Source organism: Sapajus apella, unplaced genomic scaffold (assembly GCF_009761245.1).
Source record: "Sapajus apella isolate SASKATOON/1434 unplaced genomic scaffold, GSC_monkey_1.0 scaffold45, whole genome shotgun sequence".
Classification (NCBI taxonomy): domain Eukaryota; kingdom Metazoa; phylum Chordata; class Mammalia; order Primates; family Cebidae; genus Sapajus; species Sapajus apella.
In genome coordinates, this window is record NW_022436985.1 from 8,840,950 (window position 1) to 8,867,829 (window position 26,880).

At 38.5% G+C, this 26,880-nt stretch overlaps 1 protein-coding gene across 6 annotated transcripts in view; it reads left to right on the forward strand.

Annotated features, from left to right (window-relative positions):
* FAM13A (family with sequence similarity 13 member A) overlaps nucleotides 1-26,880 on the forward strand; it is a 393,400-nt gene that overhangs the window by 33,005 nt on the left and 333,515 nt on the right. For 2 of the 6 annotated variants that reach the window (XM_032239625.1, XM_032239628.1), the window contains exon 1: nucleotides 21,769-22,159. The exons of 1 other annotated variant lie outside the window; for it this stretch is intronic. In XM_032239625.1, the coding sequence (XP_032095516.1) occupies nucleotides 22,133-22,159 (27 nt within the window). In that variant the 5' untranslated portion in view covers nucleotides 21,769-22,132. Of the gene's footprint in view, nucleotides 1-21,756; nucleotides 22,160-26,880 lie in introns of those variants that run through there. 3 more of the 6 variants (XM_032239624.1, XM_032239629.1, XM_032239631.1) reach the window with 3 other exon arrangements.

Below are 26,880 nucleotides of genomic sequence, written 5' to 3' on the forward strand. Positions count from 1 at the left end.
CTCTAATTATGCCTGCAAACTATCCTGAAGTCATTCTGTACCAGCCCCTATCCTGAAGTTCTAGGGGCCACCAGCCACTAGTTATCTCATTAGCATACAAAATGTACTCATCACTCCAGAGATTCCAAGGGTCTTAAAAGATCTTGTGTTAGAGATCATAGACTAAGACAAAATATTTTAACAAAAGATTCTCCTGCCACTCCGTCACTCAGAAAATTACAAGGGCTTTAGGAGCTCTGTGCCAGAAATTGGGAGTTAAAACTTAATACGTATTTCTTATTATATCACAATATCACATGCTCTAACCTGTTCTAACTTTACTGAATGTTTCTGAAACTTATGAAGAATTTATTGGGAAGAAAAGCAATAAAATTTTCAAAAAGATGGATAATGAGAGAGGGCTATCTTTGTCAGATATTTAAGTGATATTTAATGATATACTTATTTTTCGGTGCCACAAAAGAAATAACACTTGAATATAAATTTTCTCAGCAAGGCAATTTTTACTTCTGAAGAAGGGTACATGTCATGGATGGAGCAATAGTGAGGGCATACCTGAACAGGGGAGGGGAAGGAGTTTTTATTCATGACACAGGTCACCCTTACTGCTGTGTTTTTCCCCTATTGGCTGGGGTTGGACCGCACAGTCTAAGCTATTTCTGATTGACTATTTTAAAGAGAGCAGGAGTATGAGCCGGAGTGGTGCGGTGAACAGTTTCACTGGGAAAGACAGTTATGGAACAGGTAACAAAAGGTGCCTCAAGTCAGAACAGGTGACCAGGGTGAGCCGGGACTCTAAATATGTGGATTAGGAGGGGGGATGTGTGAGTGGGACGTGCAGTTTTGATGAGAGGAATAGGTGTAGGTAACCAGGGGAACAGTTGTGAGCTACTGATTAGAACTGGAAAGGTTTTTTATTTTTTAGTTTTATTTATTATACTTTAATTTCTGGGGTACATGTGCAGATCATGCAGATTCGTTACATAGGTATACACATGCCATGGTGGTGGTTTGCTGCCTCTGTCGCCCCGTCATCTACATTAGGTATTTCTCCTAATGCTATCCCTCCCCAATACCCCTACCTCCTGCTATCCCTCCCCTAGCCTCTCACACTCTGACAGTCCCGGTGTATGATGTTCCCCTCCCTATGTCCATGTGTTCTCATTGTTCAACTCCGACTTATGGGTGAGAACATGCAGTGTTTGGTCTTATGTTCTTGTGTTTGCTGAGAATGATTTCCAGCTTCGTCTATATCCCTGCAAAAGGATATGAACTTGTTCTTTTTTATGGCTGCATAGTATTCCATGGTGTATATGTGCCACATTTTCTTTGTCTAGTCTATCATTGATGGGCATTTGGGTTGGTTCCAAGTCTTTGCTATTGTAAACAGTGCCGCAATGAACATATGTGTGCATGTATCTTTATAGTAGAATGATTTATAATCCTTTGGGTATATACCCAGTAATGGGATTGCTGGGTCAAATGGTATTTCTATTTCTAGATCCTCGAGGAATCGCTGCACTGTCTTCCGCAATGGTTGAATTAATTTATACTCCCACCAACAGTGTAAAAGAATTCCTATTTTTCCACATCCTGTCCATCACCTGTGGTCTCCTGATTTTTTAATGATCGCCATTCTAACTGGCATGAGATGGTATCTCAATGTGGTTTTGATTTGTATTTCTCTAATGACCAGTGATGTTGAACATTTTTTCATGTTTGTTGGCTGCATAAATGTCTTCTTTTGAAAAGTGTTCATATACTTTGCCCACTTTTTAATGGGGTTGTTTTTCTCTTGTAAATTTGTTTAAGTTCTCCATAGATTAGATTGCAAATTTTTTTTTTCCATTCTGTTGGTTGCCAGTTCACTCTATTCATAGTTTCTTTTGCTGTGCAGAAGCTCTTAAGTTTAATTAGATCCCATCTGTCTGTTTTGGCTTTTGTTGCCATTGTTTTTGGTGTTTTAGTGATGAAGTCCTTGCCCATGCCTATGTCCTGAATGGTATTGCCTAGGTTTTCTTCTAGAGTTTTTATGATGTTAGACCTCATGTTTAAATCTTTAATTCATCTTGAGTTAACTTTTGTATAAGGTGTAAGGAAGGGATCCAGTTTCAGCTTTCTGCACATGACTATCCAGTTTTCCCAACACCATTTATTAAATAGAGAGTCCTTTCCCTATTGCTTGTTTTTGTCAGGTTTGTCAAAGATCAGATGGTTGTAGTTGTGTGTTCCTTCTGAGGCCTCTGTTCTGTTCCATTGGTCAATATCTTTGTTTTGGTACCAGTACCATGCTGTATTTATTATAGTAGCCTTGTAATATAGTTTGAAATCAGGTAGTTTGATGCCTCTAGCTTTGTTTTTTCGTTTTGTTTTGATTTTTTTTTCTTTTTGCTTAGGATTATCTTGACTATGTGGGCTCTCTTTTGGTTCCATATGAAGTTTAAGGTGGTTTTTTTCCAAATTCTGTGAAGAAAGTCATTGGTAGCTTAATGGGGATAGCATTGAATCTATAAATTACTTTGGGCAGTATGGCCATTTTCACAATATTGATTGTTCCTAACCATGAGCATGGAATGTTTTTCTATTGGTTTGTGTCATCTCTTATTCCCTTGAGCAGTGGTTTGTAGTTCTCTTTGAAGAGGTCCTTTCCTTTCCTTGTTAGTTGTATTCCTAGGTATTTTATTTTCTTTGTAGCAATTGTTAATGGGAGTTCACTTGAGATTTGGTTCTCTGTTTGTCTATTATTGGTGTATAGGAATGCTTGTGATTTTTGCACATTGATTTTGTATCCTGAGACTTTGCTAAAGTTTCTTATCAGCTTAAGGAGATTTGGGGCTGAGACGATGAGGTTTTCTAATTATACAATCACGTCATCTGCAAACAGGGACAATTTGACTTCCTTTCTTACTATTTGAATACCTTTATTTCTTTCTCTTGCCTGATGGCCCTAGCCAGAACTTCCAAAAGTATATTGAATAGGAGTGGTGAGAGAGGGCATCTTTGTCTCGTGTCAGTTTTTAAAGGGTTTGCTTCCAGCTTTTGCCCATTCAGTATGATATTGGCTGTGGATTTGTCAAAAAAAGCTCTTATTATTTTGAGATGTGATTCATCTGTACCTAGTTCATTGAGAGTTTTTAGCATAAAGGGCTGTTGAATTTTGTCAAAGGCTTTCTCTGCATCTATTAAGATAATCATGTGGTTTTTGTCTTTGATTCTGTTTATGTGATGGAATACATTTATAGATTTGCGGATGTTGAACCAGCTTTGCATCCCTTGAATGAAGCCAACTTGATCGTGAAGGATAAACTTTTTTATGTGCTATTGAATTTGGTTTGTAGAACTGGCAAGAAGGTTGTTTACTGAAACTAGGGACAAAGGAGCAAAGAGAACAAAGAAGTTAAACTCTAAAATGGAGAACAAAGAACAAGAGAGTGGAGCATACTGACATCTTGATTCTTTGAAGAGAAATTTGGAACTCACTGTATTTAAAATTATTATATCACAATATCACATGCTCTAACCTGTTCTAACTTTACTGAATGTTTCTGAAACTTATGAAGAATTTATTGGGAAGAAAAGGAATAAAATTTTGAAAAAGATGGATAATGAAAGAGGGCTATCTATCAGATATTTAAGTGATATTTATCAATATACTTATTCAAACATTATGGTGATGCTGTAAGACTAGAAGGAAAAAAAACAGATAAAATATATTAGCTTGAAAAAGACCCTGGTATGTGCACATGTAGGCATTGTGTTTGTATATGAATTTCAATAATATCAGAAATAATTGGAATATGGGAAATTTGCTCAACAAATTGGGCTCCATTATTTTGTTACTATGTTAACCAAATGTCCTATCCACTGTACATATACACACAATAGCATATATGAGAGTTTTATCTTTTCATTTAAGAGTCTAGTTGCTCTAGGATTGCAATGTAGCTGTAATTCATAAGCTCATTCAAGGATCTGGAGTCCTTCCATTTAGTTATTCTGTCATCCCCTGGTACATTGTCCTTCTCAGTTATTGAAGCTAGGTTTCTAGCCCACCTGCATTGTAGCTTGTGATAAAAAGGAAAGAGAAGAAATGTGGAGTAAGGGAGTTTTCTGTTAAGCATATGACACTAAAGTTGCAAATACTTATGCATTCACATTATGCTAATGAGTACATGATTATGTGGCCATATCTACCTACATGAAAGGTCAGGAAATTTAGTCTGTAACTGGACAACAATGGGCTCAGCCACAGCTAACAGGGAGAACAGGATCCAATAGTATCAGGAAGATTGGATTCTGGAGATTATTAGCACATCTGGGTTATAATAGTTATATGAAAAGTAAAAAAAAGTCAGTTTCGATCCTCATATTTTACTGTATTTCAAAGTAAATTCCAAATAGATATATAATCAAACCATGTAATAAGCATTCAAAACTCCATCTCCCTCTATTCCCTTCCACTCAGTGTGAAAGCTGCTTTTCTGTCCTGGATTCCATCTTTCTGGATTCTCTGACTCAGTGTGAGAGTTAGCTGTTTCTTTCTCTCTCCTCCTGTTTCTCTCTCTCTTTAAATAAATCACTTTCTACAAAAAAAAAGCATCCAAAAGTATTAGTTTTTATTACCATTTTCCAAGTACTATACTAAGTGCATTTTATGGATTGCATTATTTAATCCATTCAGTGACCCTATGTTAAAAGAAGAACTTTAAACAAATTAAATTTGCTCTTAATTGAGCAAGAAAAAAGAAAAAAAAATGATTCATGAGTTAAACAGCCCCCAGAATCAAAACAGATTGAGACTTCAGGGCTGCTGCATGGTCAATAAGATTTGAGAATAGGAAAAGGAAAGTGATGTACAGAAAATAGAAGTGAGGTACAGAAACAGCAGGATTGGTTAGAGCTCAGCCATTTCCTTATTTTAACTTGTTTTGAATAGTTGACTGCCTGTGACTCATTGAGGTATGGCTGCTGGAATTGGCTGAGATTGTTGTGCTTGTAGTACCTTATTTAACTGCTCCATAACTTAAGCCGGTAAAGTGAGATTCCCTATCACTGGAGATTTATCTTCAGGGATATCCCATAAAGGAAATACATTTTCTTTCTTTCTTTTTTTTTTCCCCCAGATGGAATCTCATGCTGTTATCCAGACTGGAGTGCAGTGGTGCAATATCAGCTTACTGCAACCTCTGCCTCCCAGGTTTAAGCAATTCTCCTGCCTCAGCCTCCTGAGTAGCTGGGCTTGCAGGCACAAGTCACTACACCCAGCTAATTTTTGTATTTTTAGTAGAGATGGGGTTTCACCATCTTGGTCAGGCTGGTCTTGAACTCCTGACCTTGTGATCTGCCTGCCTCAGCCTCCCAAAGTACTGAGATTACAGGCATGAACCACCATACCTGGCCAGGAAATACATTTTCTAATAATTTCTTTGCTACTGTGACTGCAGCAGCTTTTCTACTTGGGAGAGCCTTTACCTAATTAGAAAACATACAGACTATTACAAGAATGTACTGATACTCCAGTGAGGGTGGCAGCTGAATGAACTCCATCTGTAAATATTGAAATGATCCATCAGGTGGTGGAAATATGCCACCTGAAGTCTTGATTGTTTTCCCTCGATTATGAGTTTGACAGCCCAGGCATAGATTGTAAACTATTTTAGCAATTTGGGAATAGTCACCCTAAGTCTGTCCATTCCATAATGAGTTATGGAGTACAGGACTTTTAACAATGGAAGCTTCAAAGACTTACGAAGGCCCACTGTGAGTCTACCCTTAACATCAAATTTATATCCATTTAGATACCAATTTTGTTTTTCCAAAATAAGATTAATTGTCATGTTCATTAAATAGGTCATCATAAGAGAGTAGACTTGGATCAGTCTTATAGAGTTATTCAAATTACACAGTCTAACAGGTTCAGCACTAGCTGATTTAGCATAAAAATCTGCTAGGACATTCCTTGATATTTAGGTGCAGTTTTACAAGTATGAGCTTTTATCTTAATGGCAATCTGTAATAGTAACAGGATAGCAGAAAGGAATTTATCTCCCTGGAGTCCATTTTTGATGGGGGTTCCACAAGAAGTGAGAAACTCTTGTTTCCATAACATGCTCAAATTGTGTACTACTTTAAAAGCATGTCTACTGTCTGTATAAGTATTTACTGACTTGCCTTTAGCTATTCAAACAAGCTCTGGGGAGAGCAGAAAGCTCCAGAGTTTGGGCTGACTTAAATTGAGGAAGAGTTTCCTTCTCTGTTAGCTCATTTTGGGTGATAAGAACATAGCCTGCCTGATATTTTCCTGCTTAGTTTTCAGCATGGGACCCCTGAACAAAAAAGTATTAGTGCAGGATTATCCAACAGAGTATTTGAATCAACGCAAGGGGCCACTATTTCTGATACTACACTTAACGAAGTTGTGGTCTTCACCATTATCAGGCAGAGAGAATAGAATAGCAGGATTAAGTAGTAGCATTTTAGATGGAGATTGGAAGGAGATAGGAGAAGAATTTTCTTCAGATGTTAGTTTAATTGCTGAAAAATGCTGAGTTTGGTTGGAATTAATAGACTTTCCACAGCATGTGGGACTTGCAAATTAAGTTCATTCCCTAAAGTCAGCTCAGAGTAGGCTTCTGCCAACATGGCTGCTGCTGCTACTGCTTTTCACAATTAGGCTATGCCTTAGCTGCTGAGTTTAGTTACAGGGTATAATATGCAATGGGCCTATTTTGCCCCCATGTTCTTGGGTAAGAACTTCTAATGCCTGATTGTTATGTTCATGGACAAACAAGGTAAAATATTTAGTATAATTGGGAAGTCCTAAAGCTGTAGGCTGTTTGAAGGCCAATTTCATTTGGCTAAAGGCCTACCCATGACAATCTTCCCAAAATAAAGACTCTGGTATTCCCTTCCTAATGAGTTCATACAATGATGAGGCCATTAAGGAAAAATTTGTGACCTGGCAATATCCTGCAAGACCAAGAAAATCTCTTAATGTCTTTTGGTTGCAGGCTAAGGAAAACTTAAATAGTTTTTATTCTCACAGCAAGAACAAAATCCTTTTAACAGTGAAGTCATGTCCCAAAAGTAAACTTTTTGTTCTGAACACTGCAGTTTTTTCACTGAAACTTTGTGACCTTTATGCTAGTTGCTATAAAATAAATTCAGTCAATTTCAGAGATCTTTAGTCAGTTTCAGAGATCTTTACATCTACATACTGAATAAGAGTAATATTCCAGGAAACTGTAGGGTTACAAAGTCCTGAGCCAATATCTGGGAAAAATATGAAGAGTCTTCAATAAACCCATTACAGTCTAGGTGTTCTGCTGACTTTTCCAATGAAAGCAAACAAGGGTTAACTCTCTTTATGAATTAGAATGCTAAAAAAGGCTGAGTAGAGGTCTATTATTTGAACCACTTTGAATCAGCAAGTCCATTAGATAATAAAAGTATTAGGATTTATTACTACAGCAAAACTTAGTATTATAATTTTGTTAATTTTCTATAAATTTTGAACAAATCTTCAACCTCATTCATTGATTTTTTTTCCAGTCCTTCCTGTCACAAGGACTGGAATACAGAATTGCAAGTCCTTGTTTAATTAAATCTTCTACACTTGGTGAGAGCCCTTGAATTGCTTTGGATTTTAGTGGATATTGGGGTAATTTAGGCCAAGTTTTAGAATGATCTACTTGAACTTTTATAAGTTCCATGCTTTTAATCCTTCCTATATCAGTTGAGGAAGACACCCATAAGCATTCTGTGTTTTAAAGAGGTCAGGATTATTATAAGCCTGAATTTCAAACTTAACCAGTTTCGGCCTGTAGAGAGCATATTTCTGGTTTAGGAGAGTCAGGAAACTCTTAACATTACTCTCCCTCTGAACATTTTTTTTTCTAGTTGAGACAAAGTCTTTTTATGTTGCCCAGGCTGATCTTGAACTCACTGCCTCAAGCAATCCTTCCACCTCAGCCTCCCAAAGTGCTGGGATTACAGACATCTGCCATCACACCCAACCAGAGGAGAATTTTATATGCTCTTTTGGCTTTGAAAGTAAGTCTTGCCCTCGCAAATTTTCTGGAGCATTATCACATGGTAAAAATATATGTTTTTAAATAACTGACCCCAGAGTCAATTGGACAGGTTCAGATATGGGAACTTCTTGAGCATGATTCAAAACTCCAGCACAGAAATGACTTTTTTACTCTGAGGGGTTTGTTGATATATTAAAGTAGGATTTATGGTAGATGAGGTGACTCTAGTATCCACCAGGATTGTACAAGACTCTCCACTTACTTTAACTTATTTCTTTATGTTTACTCAATGGTATTATTAGGAACAGTTCACTGGAGAATACCTTAGAACCTCTTCAGTGTTGATTATCATCATGAGAGTTAAAATCTCTTGGGCTCTCTCTAGTGGTCTAAAAGGAGGCCTATTGGTGGAGGGATATAAAGCTCGACAATCTCTTTTCCAGTGTACTGGTTGTTGGCTATGAAGGCAGACACCTTCAGGTAAAGAATTCTTGTTGTAGGACCTCTAGGCTTAAAATAAAAATGAGAAAATCCCTTTAGTCTTGGTAACTGTTGTAGTTGGAGTGACATAAGCGTATTAGCTTTTTGGGTTTTTTCTTGCTCTAGAGTCCTCTCAAAATATTCAGCTAAGGTCACCAATTTAGTCATATTTGTAATTTCCCATCCCTGTTTATGTTTTTTAATTAAGCAGGACAGAATGCATTTTTAAATACAGCAGTTAATGCTGTTTTAGTCCCTGTAGGAAATACTCCTTGTTGTATTTTGAGCCCAGAGTGTTTCACAAATGATGTTTCTAAGTGAATTCTGTAATCTGAAACTGGGTCATCCTTCTTGCCTGCAAGATTGTGTGATGGACCAATCAATTTTTTTTGTAGAAGAATCTGATGGTTTTCAGCAATTTTTCTAGCTCGTTTTGGCCCTCCTCATGAGGAGGTTTTGGAGGGTTCTTTAATACCTTCCTCACATTTATCCCATTCTGCCCCTGTGATTCATTTTCACGCTTCTTCGTAAAGCCCTAATATCATGTGAGTAAACTGGCAAAGGTCAGGGAGTCCTGGATTATAAGCTCCTCTGAGGATTCTAAATTCCTTAGTAAAGTTTGGAGGATTTTCCCATGGGTGAAGGAAGTCCTTTACCATGGCTTTGAGCTTAAACCATGAGTAAAGGTTATGGCAGAAAGGCCTGGCTTAGCAGAGGATCTTACTTTGTTCAGCATCTAACTTCTCTTATCATCATCTTCAGGGTGAAAGGGTAATTCAGCAAAAAGGTTACCGGACACTCAGAGTATTTAGGTAGAGTTGGATAAAGACGGAATGGTTGGAGTTAGTTCATGCAGAGTACAGTCCTCTTCCATCTGTTGCTTAAGCTTTTTGTTTTGTTTTGTTTTGTTTTTCTTGCAAAGAATCTTTTAATGAGGCAGTTTTAAATTTATTTAGCCTTGTAGTTGCTCTGTGTATCCGTTAAATAATACAGCCCATTGTTTTTGTGGGTTTTTCGTTTTTTTTTTTTCTAATATACCTTTCAAATAAATAATGTTATCCCAATTAAAACTTCCCCATTGTGGCCATCTTAATTTTAAGTTGTCTCTAGTAAGGCTAGCCCACTTTTCTGAAAATGGTTAAGGTATGGCTGCTGGGATTGGCTGAGACCCAGCTATTGTTACAGACGCATACTCCTAAGCTAGGTTTTCAGCTTGTTTACCTACAAAGGTGGGTTGTGGTTTATTCCTAAGAACTCCAGTTTGTGAGTCTGGAGGCTTTCTCAGGCCAAATTTAGTTTCGCTTAACATCCTATAAAAGAGACTATGAGACTATGATGAGTTGATAAATGGAGAAAAAATGAATCAAAAACACTTAACGGAAAATATAAATGGCTAATAAGGATTTTTCATATCTTTAATTTTACTGAAAAAAAAGAATGTAAGTTTAAAATAGAGAAACCATTTTCACTTACTAAATATTATGAAATATTAGGAAATATGTTACAAAATCTTCCTACTTGGGTAGGGTAGGTTGTAGTATAGAAACTACCAGAGCCAGTGCATGTCAGGAGTGCTGGCCCATGTCATGTTCTTTGTATTCCTGAAATTTCACTTTCAGGAACCTTTACTAGAAAATAATTAGAGTAAGGACAAAGCATTACTTACTGTCAAACATATATAAAATCAGAAACTGTGTAAATGTCTAAAAATGAGAGAATGACTAAGGAAACTGTTGTGTGTACAAAAAGTAATACCACTTCTGATTTAATTTGCTTATAATGTTATTAACAACATGGGAGTATGCCTGCTTCTGATGCAATGTTAAGTGAAAAAAGTTGGGATATAAAATTATAAGTTAGATCTGAATTATGTTTTTTAACAAGCATAGAAAATATATAGGAAGTAGATATGTTAGTTGTTGATGGGTGTCCTGTGTTACTCTTTTTCACTATGTTTGCTTCTTTATCAACAGATCTATGTAGGGGAGGAAAGATATCTCTTTCTCACTAATCCTAGGTTTATGGCTGAGGTCCCTGTAACAAAAGACACATTAACAAGAGAAAAACATACACATTTATTTAATAAATTTTATGTGATATGGGAGCCTCCATAAGAATATAAAGACCCGAATAAATGGTTGAACTTGTGTAGTTTTATGCTAGGTTTGATGAAGCGTTGGACAATCATGGAGAACTATGACAGGACAAAGGGGGTATAATGGTAATAAACTGGGGGAAATTTAGCAAGCTGTGTTTGTTCAGATCTCTGTGACTCTTTATCTTCAGAAATAAGGATGTTCTTTTCCTTCAGGTATAGGAAAGACACCTCTCACATAAGGGTCTTATGACTGCTTCAGGAGAGGTCAAAAAATCCTTTCTAAGTTCTATGATATATTTCAGGGGAAAAGCATGGGAGAAGCTGATGATGACCTTCCTATCTCTGCAGTTTTCTCAGATTCCTTCATCTTAAATTATCCAAAATGCCAAGGTGCCATATTTTGGAGTAGCGTGTCCCGAATCCTGTTATCTGCATTTACTAATTGTAAAGAGTTTTTTTTTTTTTTCCCTTTTCTTTTTCTTTTTTTGAGATAGAGTCTCACTCTGTTGCTCAGGCTGGAGTGCAGTGGCACGATCTTGGCTCACTGTAACCTCTGCTGCCCGGGTTCAAGCAATTCTCCTGCCTTAGCCTCCCACGTAGCGGGGATTACAGGTGCACACCACTGTGCCTGGCTAATTTCTGTAGTTTTTAGTAGAGATGGGGTTTCACCATCTTGGCCAGGCTAGTCTTGAACTCCTGACCTCATGATCCACCTGCCTTGGCCTCCCAAAGTACTGACATTACAGGTGTAAGCCACTGAGCCTGGCCAAGAGTTTTTTTGTTTTTATTCTTCCCATCTCCCATTGGACTGATTACGAGAGAAGGTATCATGTCTTTCATACCAGTGTCTGTAGAAGATGTAGCTTAGCGCCTAGCCCAGTGTCAGTAAAAATATTGATTGGATAATGAGCTTATAGGTGACCTTATCTTTTTCGTTGTTGTTTACACTTTAAGTTCTGAGATACATATGTAGAAAGTGCAGGTTTGTTACATAGGTATACACATGCCATGGTAGTTTAATGCACTTATCAACCTGTCACCTACATTAGGTATTTCTCCTAATGCTATCCCTCCCCTATTCCCTACCCACCGACAGGCCCCGGTGTATGATGTTCTCCTCCCTGTGTCTATATCTTCTCATTTTCAACTTCCACTTATGAGTGAGAACATACAGTGTTTGGTTTTCTGTTGCTGTGTTAGTTTGCTAAGGATAATGTTTTCCAGCTTCATCCATGTCCCTGCAAAGGACATGAACTCATCATTTTTGATGGCTACATTGTATTCCATGGTGTATATGTGCCACTTTTTATTTATCCAATATATCATTGATGGGCATTTGAGTTGGTTCCAAGTCTTTGCTATTGTAAACAGTGCTGCAGTAGACATACATGTGTATGTGTCTTTATAGTAGAATGATTTATAATCCTTTAGGTATATACCCAGTAATGGGATTGCTGGGTCAAATGGTATTTCTAGTTCTAGATCCCTGAGGAATCACCACACTGTCTTCCACAGTGGTTGAACTAATTTACACTCCCACTAGCAGTGTAAAAGCATTCCTATTTTTCCACATCCTTTCTAGCATCTGTTATCTCCTGACTTTTTAATGGTCATCATTCTAACTGGCGTGAGATGGTATCTCATTGTGGTTTTGATTTGTATTTCTCTAATGACCCGTGATGATGAGCTTTTTTTCATGTTTGTTGGACATGTAAATGTCTTTATTTGAGAAGTGTCTGTTCATATCCTTCACCCACTTTTTGATGGGGTTGCTTGTTATTTTCTTGTAAATTTGTTTAAGTTCTTTGTAGATTCTGGATATTAGCCCTTTGTCAGATGGGTAGATCGCAAAAATTGTCTCCCATTCTGTAGGTTGCCTGTTCACGCTCATGATAGTTTCTTTGGCTGTGCAGAAGCTCTGTAGTTTAATTAGATCTCATTTGTCAGTTTTGGCTTTTGTTGCCATTGCTCTTAGTGTTTTAGTCATGAAGTCTTTGCCCATGCCTGTGTCCTCAATGGTATTGCCTAGGTTTTCTTCTAGGGCTTTTTTACGGTTTTAGGAGGCGACCTAATCTTTAGGCTTTATTTTTCATGATGGACATGTTACTTGAGTAATCAGAAAAAGAAGACAAAGTTTTTAAATATTAGAGAAAGTTTCTGTAATGATAATGTTCTTTAGTAATCAGCCAAGTATTCTAACGGGTGAATGGGAAGCATAAGTGATACAATCTAGATGAAGGGAGAAGAAACTTTTTTTTCTTCTTTTTTTTAATAGAGAAGATTATGTCCATATTCCCATCCCCATTCCCTTTTATGGGATTTGGATTGTGTTATTCTGTGCTGTGGAAGTAGAAACTGCACAGTGTTTTCCGTATATTAATAGAAATGAAATGTACTCTGTTGTCCTGTGTGTTGATTGGCATGCTTTGGTTCTTGGCTCTGTTGCAGGGCATACTGTTTGGCTGTAGATGCACAAGGAATATTAGATATGAAGGGAAGTATTGAAATGGGAGCTGTTTTGGGTTTCCCTTTTTCTCTCATCTACTTCTCCTCGGATATAACTTTAGTATGCCTTTGTTACTGGTATAATTTAAAGCATTTTAAAGTTGGGGCAGGTGTAACTTCACATGTCATATTATTCAGCATTCTCTAAGTCTGCCAGATATTTTTTTTAAAAAAATTGAAAGATATCCTGGTTCTCTCACCAAAATTGATTAGAAGGCTGGAGAGACTCACAGAGAGAAGGAAGAGCAATGTGGTCTGGCAGCCAACCTGAGAGCCACACGGGGAAGGGGAACTCCCTCCCGCGCAGCCAAGGGAGGCAGTGAGTGTCCTCACTACCCAGCTGGGGAAACTTTGCCTTTTCCACAGAACTGTGTAACTCATGGATCAGAAGTTCCCACTGGCAAACCCACACCGCCAGGCCTAATGTCCCACCCCAGAATGCACAGATTCCTACAGCCTCTCAGCTGGAATCTGATTAAGCCTACCAAATTCCTGGGGTGTGGGGCAGGTCATCCAGCATAGGCTGCCTTTTGCCTGCTGTCTAAGCCATTTGATCTCCTTGGGGGAGGGGCAACAGCCAGTACAGGTATTGATTAACTTACGACCTATGCAACTTATGACCATTCGACTTTACGACCACAATTGCTAGCCACGACTGCTCCACGTCTGGCAACGCAAACGTTGCCCAGCTGGGCGTACCACAGTACGGACCAGCTTCCAGCAGCACTACCATCTCCGCGTGCATATAGCCTACTCAACTTACAACCAAATAGTGATACGACCGGTCTGTTGGAACCAATCGTGGTTGTAAGTCGAGCACTAGCTGTACTGGGACTCACACTGCCTGACACGCTAAGTTCCCTGGTCCAGGGAAGGGTGGCATTCATTTCTAGAACTCCAGCCTGGCTTTTCCCCTGCTGGAGCCAGGAAGGCTGGACAGCTTGGGTCCCAAGACTTGTCCCCACAGTGCAACACACCAGCTGTGGCAGTTGGTAGCCAGAGTACCTCTTCAGGTCTAACCCTGACCCATCCTTTCTGAGTGGGCAGGTCTTCCCTTTGGGATCTCCAATAACTCCAGCCAGAAGATAAGGGACAATTTGGATCTCCCAAGGGCTTGAGCCCACAGAGAGGAAGGGTGGCCACAGTCTCTATGGACCAGCAAACTTAGCTGCTCCTTCTGGTAGTTCTGAGGAATCCAGGCAACCCAGACACATGGGTTTCGCCTCAGCAAAATACACTCTCTCCACCAAGGGACAAAGGGCTTTACTAAATGGGTCCTGCTCCCCATTCCACCCAACTGAGTGACCCTCCAATAGGGGTTGTCATATACCCTATACAGGAGTGATCCTACTGGCATCAGGTTGGTGCCCCTTGAGGTCAGAGGTCCCAGAAGAAGGAGAAAGCACCCATCTTTTCTGCTCTTTATCCTCTTTGAGTGACATCTCCAGGCATGGGAGAAAATTAGATGAATAAGGCCTGAAGCAAACCCTCAGAAAACTGCAGCAGCCCTACAGAAAAGGGACCTGGCTATTGAAAGAAAAGCAAGCAGAAAGCAACAACAGCATCATCAACAACAACAAACAGCACCCCCCCCCCAAAAAAAAAAAAACAGCCCATTCAAGGGTCAGTAGCCTCAAAGACCGAAACTAGACAAACTCACAAAGATAAGAAGGAATCAACAACAAAAAAATGCTTAAAACCCAAAGGGCCAGAGTGCCTCTTCTCCAAATGATCACAACCTCTCTCCATCAAGGGTACAACACTGGATGGAGGATGAGATGGATGAATTGATGGAAGTAGGCTTCAGAAGATGAGTAATAAAAAACTATGATGAGCTAAAGGAGCATGTTGTAGCCAAATGCAAAGAAACCTTGATAAAAGGCTAGAGGAATTGCTAATTAGAATAACCAGTTTAGAGAGGAACATAAGCGGAGCTGAAAAACACAACACGAGAACTTTGTGAAGTATACACAAGAATCAGCAGCTAAATTTACTAAGTGGAAAAAAGGATATCAGAGTTTGAAAATCAGCTTGCTGAAATAAGACATGCAGACAAGAATAGAGGGAAAAATAATGAAAATCAATGAAGAAACTCTCCAAGAAATATGGGACTTTATAAAAAGACTGAACCTGTGATTGACTGGAGTACCAGAAGGAGATGGGGAGAATGGAAACAAGCTGGAAAACACACTTCAGGATATCATCCAAGAGAACTTCCCCAAGCTAGCAAGACAGGCCAACATGCAAACTCAGGAAATACTTAGAACACCATTAAGACACTCCATGAAAACATCAACCCCAAGACACATAATCATCAGATTCTCAAAGGTCGAAGTGAAGGAAAAATTGTTAAGGGCAGCCAAAGAGAAAGGCCAGGTCATCTACAAAAGGAAGCTCATCAAACTAACAGCAGACCTCTTGGCAAAAACTCTACAAGCCAGAAGAGATTGGGAGCCAATATTCAACGTTCTTAAAAAAAAGAATTTTCAACATAGAATTTTACACCCAGCCAAACTAAGCGTCATAAGCAAAGGAAAAAGAAAATCCTTTCCAGACAAGCAAATGCTGTGGGATTTTATTACCACCAGGCCTGCCCTGTAAGAGCTCCTGAAAGAAGCACTAAATGTGGAAAGGAAAATCTAGTACCAGCCATTGGGAAAAAACAACAACAACAACAACAACAACAACAACAAAAATAAAACCCAAAATACAAAGACCAATGACACTATGAAGAAACTGCATTAACTAGTGCATAAAATAACCAAATAGCACCATGATGACAGGATAAAATTCACACATAACAATACTAACCTTAAATGGAAATGGGCTAAAATTAGACAAATGGGATCTAATTAAACTAAAGAGCTTCTACACAGCAAAAGAAACTATCATCAGAGTGAACAGGCAACCTATAGAATGGGAGACAATTTTTGCAATCTACCCATCTGACAAAGGGCTAATATCCATAATCTACAAAGAACTTTAACAAATTTACAAGAAAACAACCCCATCAAAAAGTGAGCAAAGGATATGAACAGACAGTTCTCAAAAGGAGACAGCCAACAAACATTTGAAAAAAAGCCCATCATCACTGGTCAGTAGAGAAATGCAAATCAAAACCACCATGATATGCCATCTCAATCCAGTTAGAATGATGATCATTAAAAAGTCAGGAGACAACAGATGCTGGAGAGGATGTGGACAAATAGTAATGCTTTTATACTGTTGGTGGGAGTATAACTTAGTTCAACATTGTGGAAGACAGTGTGGCAATTCCTCAGGGATCTAGAACTAGAAATACCATTTGACCCAGCAATCTCATTACTGGGTATATACCCAAAGAATTATAAATTGTTCTGTTATAAAGACACATGCACACATATGTTTATTGCAGCACTGTTCAGAATAGTGAAGACTTGGAACCAACCCAAATGCCTATCAATGATAGACTGAATAAAGAAAATGTGACACATATATACCATGGAATACTATGCAGCCATCAAAATGGTGAGTTCATGTCCTTTGCAGGAACATGGAGGAAGCTGGAAGCCATCATTCTCAGCAAACTAACACCGGGAACAGAAAACCAAACACTGCATATTCTCACTTACAAGTGGGAGTTGAGCAATGAGAACACAAGGACACAGGGAGGGAAACATCACACACCGGGACCTGTCAGTGGGTGGGGGTCTAAGGGAGGGATAGCATTAGAAGAAATACTTAATGTAGATGACAGGGTGATGGATGCAGCCAACCACCATGGCACATGTATAACTGTGTAACGAGCCTGCATGTTCTGCACATGTACCCCAGAACTTAAAGTATAATAATTACAAAAAAAAATGTAAATGGGCTAAATGCCCCAATTAAAAGAAACAAACTGGCAAATTGGATAAGGAGTCAAGACCCATCAGTGTGCTGTATTCAGGAGACCCATCTTATGTACAAAAAGACATAGGGCTCAAAATAAAGTGATGGAGGAAAATTTACCAAGCAAATGGAAAGAAAAAAAAAGCACAGGTTGCAACCCTAGTATCTGACAAAACTGACTTTAAACCAACAAAGTTAAAAAAGATAAGGGCATTACATAATGATAAAGGGAACAATTCAACAAGAAGAGCTAACTATTCTGAATATATATGCACCTAATACAGGAGCACCCAGATTCATAAAACAAGTTCTTAGAGACCTACTAAGTGACTCAGACTCCCACACAATAATAGTGGAAGACTTTAACATCCCACTGTCAGTATTAGACAGATCGATGAGACAGAAAATTAACAAGCCTATTCAGGATTTGAGCTCAGCTCTGAATCAAGTGTACCTACTAGATGTCTACAGAGCTCTCTACCCCAAGTCAACAGAATGTAAATTATTCTCAATGCCACATGGCACTTATTCTAAAATCAACCACATAACTGGAAATAAAACACTCCTCAGCATAAACAGTCTCTCAGTGCAATAAAGTTAGAATTCAGGATTAAGAAACTCACTCAAAACCACCCAATTTAATGGAAATTAAACATTCTGCTCCTGAATGACTTCTGGGTAATGAAATTAAGGCAGAAATAAAGAATTTTTTTGAAACCAATGAGAACAAAGAGACTATGTACCAAAATCTCTGAGACACAGCTAAAGCAGTATTAAGAGGGAAATTTATAGCACTAAATGCCCACATCAGAAAGTTATAAAGATCTCAAATTGACACCCTAACATCACAGTTAAAAGAGCTAGAGAAGTGAGAGGAAAGTAAACCAAAAGCTAGCAGAAGACAATAAATAACAAAGATCAGAGAAGAATTGAAGGAGGTAGAGACACAAAAAACCCTCCAAAAAAGCAACGAATCCAGGAGCTTGTTTATTTTTTTAAAAATTAACAAAATAGATAGACCACTGGCTAGACTAATAAAGAAGAAAACAGAAGAATCAAATAGACATAATAAAAAATGATAAAGGAAATATCACCACTGACTCCACAGAAATACAAACTACCATCATAGAATACTATGAACGCCTCTATACAAATAAACTAGAAAATCTAGAAGAAACAGATAAATTGCTGGACAGATACACCCTACCAAGACTAAACCAGGAAGAAGTTGAATCCCTGCATAGACCAACAACAAGCCTGAAATTGAGTCAGTAAGTAATAGCCTACCAACCAAAAAAAAAAAAAAAAAAACCCAGGACCAGATGGATTTATAGCTTAATTCTACCAGAAATACAAAGAGGAGCTGGTACCATTCCTTCTGAAACTATTCCAAACAATTGAAAAGGAGGGACTCCCCTTTAACTCATTTTATGAAGCCAGCATCATGCTGATACCCAAACTGGGAAGAGACACAACAAAAAAGGAAAACTTTAGGCTGCCACCCCTGATGAACATTGATGTGAAAATCCTCAATAAAATACTGGCAAACTGAGTCCAGCAGCACATCAAAAACTTATCCACCACGATCAAGTCAGCTTCATATCTGGGACGCAAGACTGGCTCAACATACACAAATCAATAAATGTAATCCATCACATAAACAGAACCAAAGACAAAAACCACATGATTATCTCAACAGATGCAGAAAAGGCCTTTGATAAAATTCAGCATGTCTTCATGTTAAAATATCTCAATAAACTAAGTGGAACGTGTCTCAAAATAATAAAAGCTATTTATGACAAATCCACAGCCAGTATCATATTCAATAGGCAAAAGTTGGAAGCATTCCCTTTGAAAACAGGCACAAGACAAGGACCGCCCTCTCTCACCACTCCTATTCAACATAGCATTGGAAGTTCTAGACAGGGCAATCAGGCAGGAGAACATAATAAAGGGTATTCAACTAGGAAGAGAGGAAATCGAGTTGTCTCTGTTTGTAGATGACATGATTTTATATTTAGAAAACCCCATCATCTCAGCCCACAAGCATTCCTTTACACCAACAATAGTCAAGCAGAGATCAAATCATGAATGAACATAATCACTACAAAGATAACAAAATACCTGGGAATACAGCTATCAAGGGATATGAGGGACCTCTTCGAGGAGAACTATAAACCACTGCTCAGTGAAATAAGAGAGATCACAAACAAATGGAAAAACATTCCGTCCTCATGGATAGGAAGAATCAATATCATGAAAATGGCCCTACTGCCCAAAGTAATCTATAGATTCAATGCTATTCCCATCAGACTGCCTATGACATTCTTCAAGAATTAGAAAAAAACTATTTTAAATTTCTTACGGAATCCAAGAAGACCTTATATAGCCAAGAAAATCCTAAGCAAAAGAAAAACAAAGCTGAAGGCATCATGCTACCTGACTTCAAACTATCTGACTTCAAACTGTTTGAAGGCATCATGCTACCTGACTTCAAACTACAAGGCTACAGTAACCAAAACAGGACAATACTGGTACCAAAACAGACATACAGACCAATGGAACAGGACAGAGACCTCAGAAGTAACACCACAAATCTACAACCATCTGATCTTCAACAAACCTGACGAAAATAAGCAATGGGAAATTGATCTCCTATTCAGTAAATCGTGCTAGGAAAACTGGCTAGCCATATGCAGAAAATGGAAACTGGACCCCTTCATTACACCTTATACAAAAATTAACTCAAGATGGATTAAAGACTTAAATGTAAGACCCAAAACCATAAAAAACCCTAGAAGAAAACCTAGGCAGTACCATTTAGGCCATAGGCATGGGCAAAGATTTCATGACAAAAATGCCAAAAGCAATGGCAACAAAAGCCAAAATTGACAAATGGGATCTAATTAAAGTAAAGAACTTCTGTACAGCAAAAGAAACTATCATCAGAGTGAAGAGGCAACCTACAGAATGGGAGACAATTTTTGCCCTCTACCCATCTGACAAAGGTCTTATATTTAGAATCTATAAGAAACTTACACAAATTTACAAGAAAAAGACAACCCCATCAAAAAGTGGGCAAAGGATATAAACAGACACTTCTCAAAAGAAGACATTTATGTGGCTAAAAAACATGAAAAATAGCTCAACATCACTGTTCATCAGAGAAATCCAAATAAAACCACAGTGAGATACCATCTCATGTCAGTCAGAAGGGCAATTATTAAAACATCTGGAAACAATAAATGCTGGCAAGATTGTGGAAAAATAGGAATGCTTTTACACTGTTGGTGGGAGTGTAAATTAGTTCAACCATTGTGGAAGACAGTGTGGCAATTCCTCCCAGATCTAGAACCAGAAATACCATTTGACCCAGCAATCCCATTACTGGGTATAAACGCAAAGGAATGTAAATCATTCTGCTGCTATAAAGACACATGCACATGTATGTTTATTACAGCACTATTTACAATAACAAACACGTGGAACCAACCCAAATGCCTACCAATGATAGACTGGATAAGAAAATATGGTACATATACACCATGGAATACTATGCAGCCATAAAAAAGAACAAGATCATGTTCTTTGCAGGGACATGGATATAGCTGGAAGCCGTCATCCTCAGCAAATTAATACAGGGACAGAAAACCAAACACCACATGTTCTCATTCATAAATGGGACTTGAACGTTAAGAGCACATGGACACAGAGAAGGGAACAACATACATCAGGGCCTATTGAGGGGTGGAAGGTGAAGAGAGGGAACTTAGAGGACAGGACAATAGATGCAGCAAAAGAAAAATTGACAGAAAAAATGGTAACAAAAACAAAAATAGGATAGTTTCCTTTTGGCTTACCTGAAGTGGCTATTTTAGCTTTAAGTTCAGATATTTGGAAATTTTAAAATCTAACAAATTTCCTAGTGACAGCATGTAAAATAGAAAGTTATTGAAAAGTCAGTTAGAAGCTAACTTTTCAGACTGCAAATCACATATGTAGAATTATGGCTATCTAGAAGTACGTTGTTTATGTTTATTATCATTATATTTTTATAAGACAACTTAAATGTAACTAGAAGTAATAACAGCTACATGAAATAGAGCATTTTATTTAAAACAATTCTGGAACTACTCAGCCATAAAAAAGGATGAGTTCATGTCCTTTGCAGGGACATGGATGAAGCTGGAAACCGTCATTCTCAGCAAACTAACACAAGAACAGAAAACCAAACACCACGTGTTCTCACTCATGAGTGGGAGTTGAACAGTGACAACACATGGACGCGGAGGGGAACATCATACACCAAGGCTTTTCAGGGGGTGGGGGCTGGGGAGGGATAGCATTAGGAGAAATACCTAATGTAGATGACGGTTGATGGGTGTAGCAAACCACCATGGCATGTGTGTACCTATATAACAAATCTGCATGTTCTGCACATGTACCCTAGAACTTAAACTATAATTTAAAAAAGAAATATATATATTTGTATATATATTCAGTTTGTGTGTGTATATTTATATAGAGAGACTGGTTTCCTGATATCAAAAAAAAAAAAAAATTCTGATGGAATAGGATGGAAGGAAGAAAATTTTGGTAGAATTTATTTAGCTGGTTTCTAGGGGCAGTCGAAGAGAAAACGGCCTCAGAAAAACTGAATAATATGCTTGCAGTTTTAAACCTGAGTCTGAATATGTAAATTTTTCTTAGAGCTGTGTGGAGTCTGGAAAGCAAGTGTGTGTTTTCACTTCATGCACTGTTGATCCTATTAATGAGTACCACCAGGTGACTGACAGTTTTCTGAGCAGAAGAAGCCTGCATGTGGGATCTAGGGAGTCAGGTTTAAGAAAAAGATGTCAGCGACTTAAGACCCGTGTCACGTGACTCCCGCTATTTGCCAGCACTGAGGCTGTGGATCAGATTTCAACTCCAGGCAGTCCTTCCAACCATGTGGGTTCAGCCGAAAGAGAAGCAAAACCACTCTTCCTAAAATGTTAGAAGCTACTCTTTGCTTACCTTGGTGCCTTTGGATTGGGAGCTGTTTTTCACATCAAAGCCTATCTGCTGAATGGAATTTTAGTATTTTGCTGTCATTTTAATATTTTCGTCTGGTCTTTCTCAGTTCTTCCAGAGGCTTCCTGAGAGAATGGGGGCAGGAGCTCTAGCCATCTGTGTAAGTATAGGCCTTCTTCTGTCTTCTGTGTTTACTGCCAGTTTTTAGGAGAGGCCTTTACCCACCTTGTTCTGATGAGATGTTTGTGTAACTTGTTTTTACTTCCTAGGAGGTGGGGGGAGATTTGTTATTTAACTTCCTGTCTACTCAGATGGGTATTAGGCAGGATTTGGGATGGCATTCAGCATATTTGTGCACTTTAGTTTCCATAAAAGGTGAAAGATGCGTGCTGAATGCATCCTTTAAGTCAACTTGATTTACAGTAGAGCACTTTCAAGCGTTTTAGACTTTCTTGTTCCTGAATAGTTAAATATGAATGCTTAATTGTAGTTCTTAGAAAAATCTTATGGCTAGCTTGAGAAAGAATTGAAGTAATCATTAATTTATTACTTTTGAGTATGTGTATGATATTTTTCTGTTTTATATTTCTGTTTTCATTTAGTAATTCTGGAGTTTCTGTTTCCGCATAGTTGCTGAAAGTGCTGGTGGAAAAGCTTAGTTGATAAATGTTTGTGAATCCTTAAACTGTAGAAATGGTTGTTATAACACAGTAGTATTAATAAGTAACACTGAAATAAAATCATTGGGAAAATGTGCATATTTCCGGGGTTTTAGAATTCTTAGAATTCATGAATTTCTAAGTTATTCTGCTGGTGCTTGTATAAAACCTTTTGTAATAATCAAATATTATCAATTATATAATTTACAGAATGCTGCAATTTAAATTTTGATTTTACTGTATAGAAAATGCATATATCATATGGGAATTACACATATCTGTATTTCAAGTTGCTACTGTATTCCATAGGGACATTTTATTTGCTAAAACATACTAAATGAGAAATATCTTCTTCCTTATTATCACTTTAACTGCACACTTGAAAAATCACACCCAGGTCAGATCCTTTTTTTTTTTTTTTTTCTTTTTTAAAGTTTCAGAAAGAGCTGCAATTTGCTGTAGCTTTTGATGGCATTCTGAAATGTTTAGAAATACCTGGGCAGTTTTTGACACATAGACACCAGATGGTCACCAGATGGTAGACTAGCCCCATAGATTAAGTTTTCTTAGTGAAACTGCAGAATGACTTTCTTGTTTCCAGGCTCAAATTTCAGCACCCTGTGTGCCAGTCTGTCTTTCCTTTTAACCCTGAGGCTTAGTAGCATCCAGGTATGCATGTGTTTATTTATTTTTTTATCACCCCAAGGAGTTTCCTTCAAAACCTGATTTATCTATGTGTAAAACACTGACTTTTCTTTCACTGCAGAGATGGCCCTTCTGTTTTTCTAGCTTTATAAAAGAAACAATATAGAACTGAAAATGTGTAGAATGAGGCAGCAGATTGACCTGTTTGTCATGCAGATTGGTAGTCATCTCTGATTGTCTGATTAGATCTTTACTTCTTTCCCTTGACCTGTAATATATTGATCTCTACCTTGATTGGAATGCACACTGACTCATGTACTAAACTTTATATTTTCCCTTAATTTATATCCAAAGCATGTATAAAATTTCAGTTAAAGTTGACATAAAAATCACACAGTTTAAGAAACTGTTCACTCTCGTAGGTGAATAATTCTCAATCATTTCTACCCTTCACCTTAAGGTTGCCCTTTGATTGTGCTGTGTCCCAGTTTTACTGTAGGAGGAAATACTTAACATTTTCAACAGTTGTACCATAGCATGTCTGGAAAAAGATAGCTTTTGGAGAACAAGAAAATTTTTTTTTAACATTGTGACAGAAAAGGGAGAACTAAGTCACACATTAATGTATTCAATGAGTGGTTTTAGTGTAGGGGTGGAGAGTAAGCTTTTCCTCCGCCCTTTCTGCAGTTTTATTGAAATGACTGACAATAGATTAGTAGGAGAAAAAGTTACACATTTATTAATGTGTATATTGATATGAGAGTCCCATAAATATGAGATTCAAAGAAGGGCCAGGTGGTTGAAGCTTAAATGCCTAATGTTTGGGGAAGAGGGAAGGAGGGGGCTGCAGGCAATTTTAGAGAAGTAGTAAATCATTTTTAAAGGAAATGAAGCAGTTCAAAGAGCAGTGGCCTGGGACCCTGTTTCCCTGAGCTATGGTGAAGTGGTGGAAAGGTGAGGGGTGGAATTTCACTGTGAATGAAGGTTGCGTTATGCAGATAAAGTCTCCCAACCAATCTCTTGGAGTTATCTTCAAAAGAATAGATGAAAAGTCAGTGCGAATATGGTGACAACTTTTAGTCTCTTTTCTGATGGTTAATTTTTCTTGGTTATTTGATGAGATTCCCAGGAAGTAGGTCTTAAGACAGTTTCATTTGGCCAGGTTCTGTGGCTCATGCCTGTAATCCCAGCACTTTGGGAGGCTGAGGCGGGTGGATCATGAGATCAGGAGTTCAAGACCAGCCTGGCCAGCATGGTGAAACCCCATCTGTACTAAAAATATAAAAATTCGCTGGGCTTGGTGGCATGGACCTGTAATCCCAGCTACTTGGGAGGCTGAGGCAGAAAAATTGCTTGAACAGGGACTCAAGAGGTGGAGGGTGCAGTGATCCGAGATCACACCACTGCACTTTAGCCTCGGCTACAGAGTAAGACTCTGTCTCAAAAAAAAAAAAAAAAAAAAGTTTCATTTCTTTTGGAAAGAAGCTTCCTTAATCAGGTAAGGAAATTCCAGAGAGAGTTACTGTCAGTGCTTTAGGAAAGAAAAAGGATCAGCAAGACTGAGGGCAGAGCAGGAGAGCGGAAAGGCAGAAAGAGACCTGGGAACTGAGGCTTATTTCTAAGTGCTATTAATTAAATGTACCAAGCACGCCAGAGTACCATATTTTGAGGTACAGCTTTTTGAACCTCATCATTTGGGACTTAAATAGACATATATGTAGCAACTCCTTAAGTATTCTGCTGCTGAAGATAGTAATACTTCAGACAATACAATGAGTACTGGATATATTTGTTGGGGGGCGGTGTAGGTATGTGTGTTTATGGACTCTTGAAGTGGGACCTAGTTCAGCTCCCACACTCTACTGCCACACTTCACAGCTGCCCCAGGTGTGGCTCCAACAGGCCCAGTGAAGCAAGGTGGCTGCCCTTCCAAAGGGTATAGGCAGCAAACTTTAGTGACCACCTAGAGCTGTCTCTGCCCGTGCAGAGTGCATGAGACATAGGAGCCTGCCTGCCTCTACATAGATTTCAAAGGATGGAACCAACATTCTACAGAGCCACAGTATAAGGTTTAGGCAGAGTTGCTGCAGGACCAACCCACCAAGCCATGAGGGCAGGAGCACCTAGAGACTTAGGGGCTCAACCTCTGCCCAGCAAAGCTGTGGGGGGCAGGTCCCAGTGGCCTGAAGGTCAGAGATTGAGCCAAAAAGGGTTATTGAGCCCTAAGGTCTAATGGAGTTTGTTCCATTGGGTTTTGGATTTTCTCAGGGCCTGCTACTCATTTCTTCTTTTCTATTTCCCCTTTTTGAATGGGAGTGTTTATCCTATGCCTGACCCACCTTTGTATTTTGGTAGCGTATAACTTGTTTGATTTCACAGGCTCATAGCTAGACAGGAGTTCGCCTCAGTATGAATTGTACCTTGAGTCTCACCCATAGTTGATTTCAATGATATTTTTTGAGTTGATGCTGGAGTGAGTTAAGATTTTAGGGACTGTTGAGATGGAATGAATGTATTTTGCATGTGAAAAGGATACAAATTTTGGAGGACCAGAGGTGTAATGCCATAGACTAAATGTTTGTTCTTCCAAAATTCACATGGTGAAACCTATTTTCCAATGTGATGATATTTGGAATTGAGGACTCTGGGAGGCTGTTAGGTCATGAATGTGGTGCCCTAATGAATGGGACTAGTAGCCTCATAAAAGAGCCCCCAGACAGTTCCCTGACCCCTCTGCCATGTAAGGAAACAGCAGAAAGAACCAGAAAGCCAGCCCTTATTAGACACTGAAACTGTGCATGCCTTGGATCTTGGACTTTCCAACCTCTAGAACTATGAGAAATAAATTTCTCTTGTTTATAAGCATATCCGATTTATGATACCTTTTGTTATAGCAGTCTGAACAGCTTAAGACAGTCTGTAAAGCTACTTCCTTGCATATTTTCTATATGTAGTTCTATCTGTTCTCCTCATTGTATCTCCTGTTATCTATTCAGTGGAATCAAATTTTGTTAAATAGTACATCAAACAAATACTGCACAAGTTCAAGATTCAAGACCATGATGGTTACTTTGGTAGTTCTATTTGTTTTTGTTATTTGTTTTGGAAATAGAGTCTCGCTCTGTTGCCCAGGCTGGAATGCAGTCACATGATCTTGGCTCACTGCCACCTCTGCCTCCTGAGTTCAAGTGATTCTCCTGCCTCAGCCTCCCATGTAACTGGGATTACAGGCACCCGCCACCACACCTGGCTGATTTTTGTATTTTTTAGTAGAGACAGGGTTTCACCATGTTGGCCAGGCTGGTCTCGAACTCCTGACTTCAGGTGATCCACCCGCCTCAGCCTCCCAAAGTGCTGGGATTACAGGCATTAGCTGCCACATCCAGCCTGTAGTTCTAGTTTGATGCTTGATATCAAATTCATCCCACACAGTCTACAGTTAGGTTTTCTAAATACCAAGATTAATTTATTGAATTTTGTAAAAACATGCTGTTTTTTATTTGAAGTTTTAGACAGAACATGAGTTTTGTCCAGGCACAGTTGCTCACACCTGTAAGCCCAGCCCTTTGGGATGCCA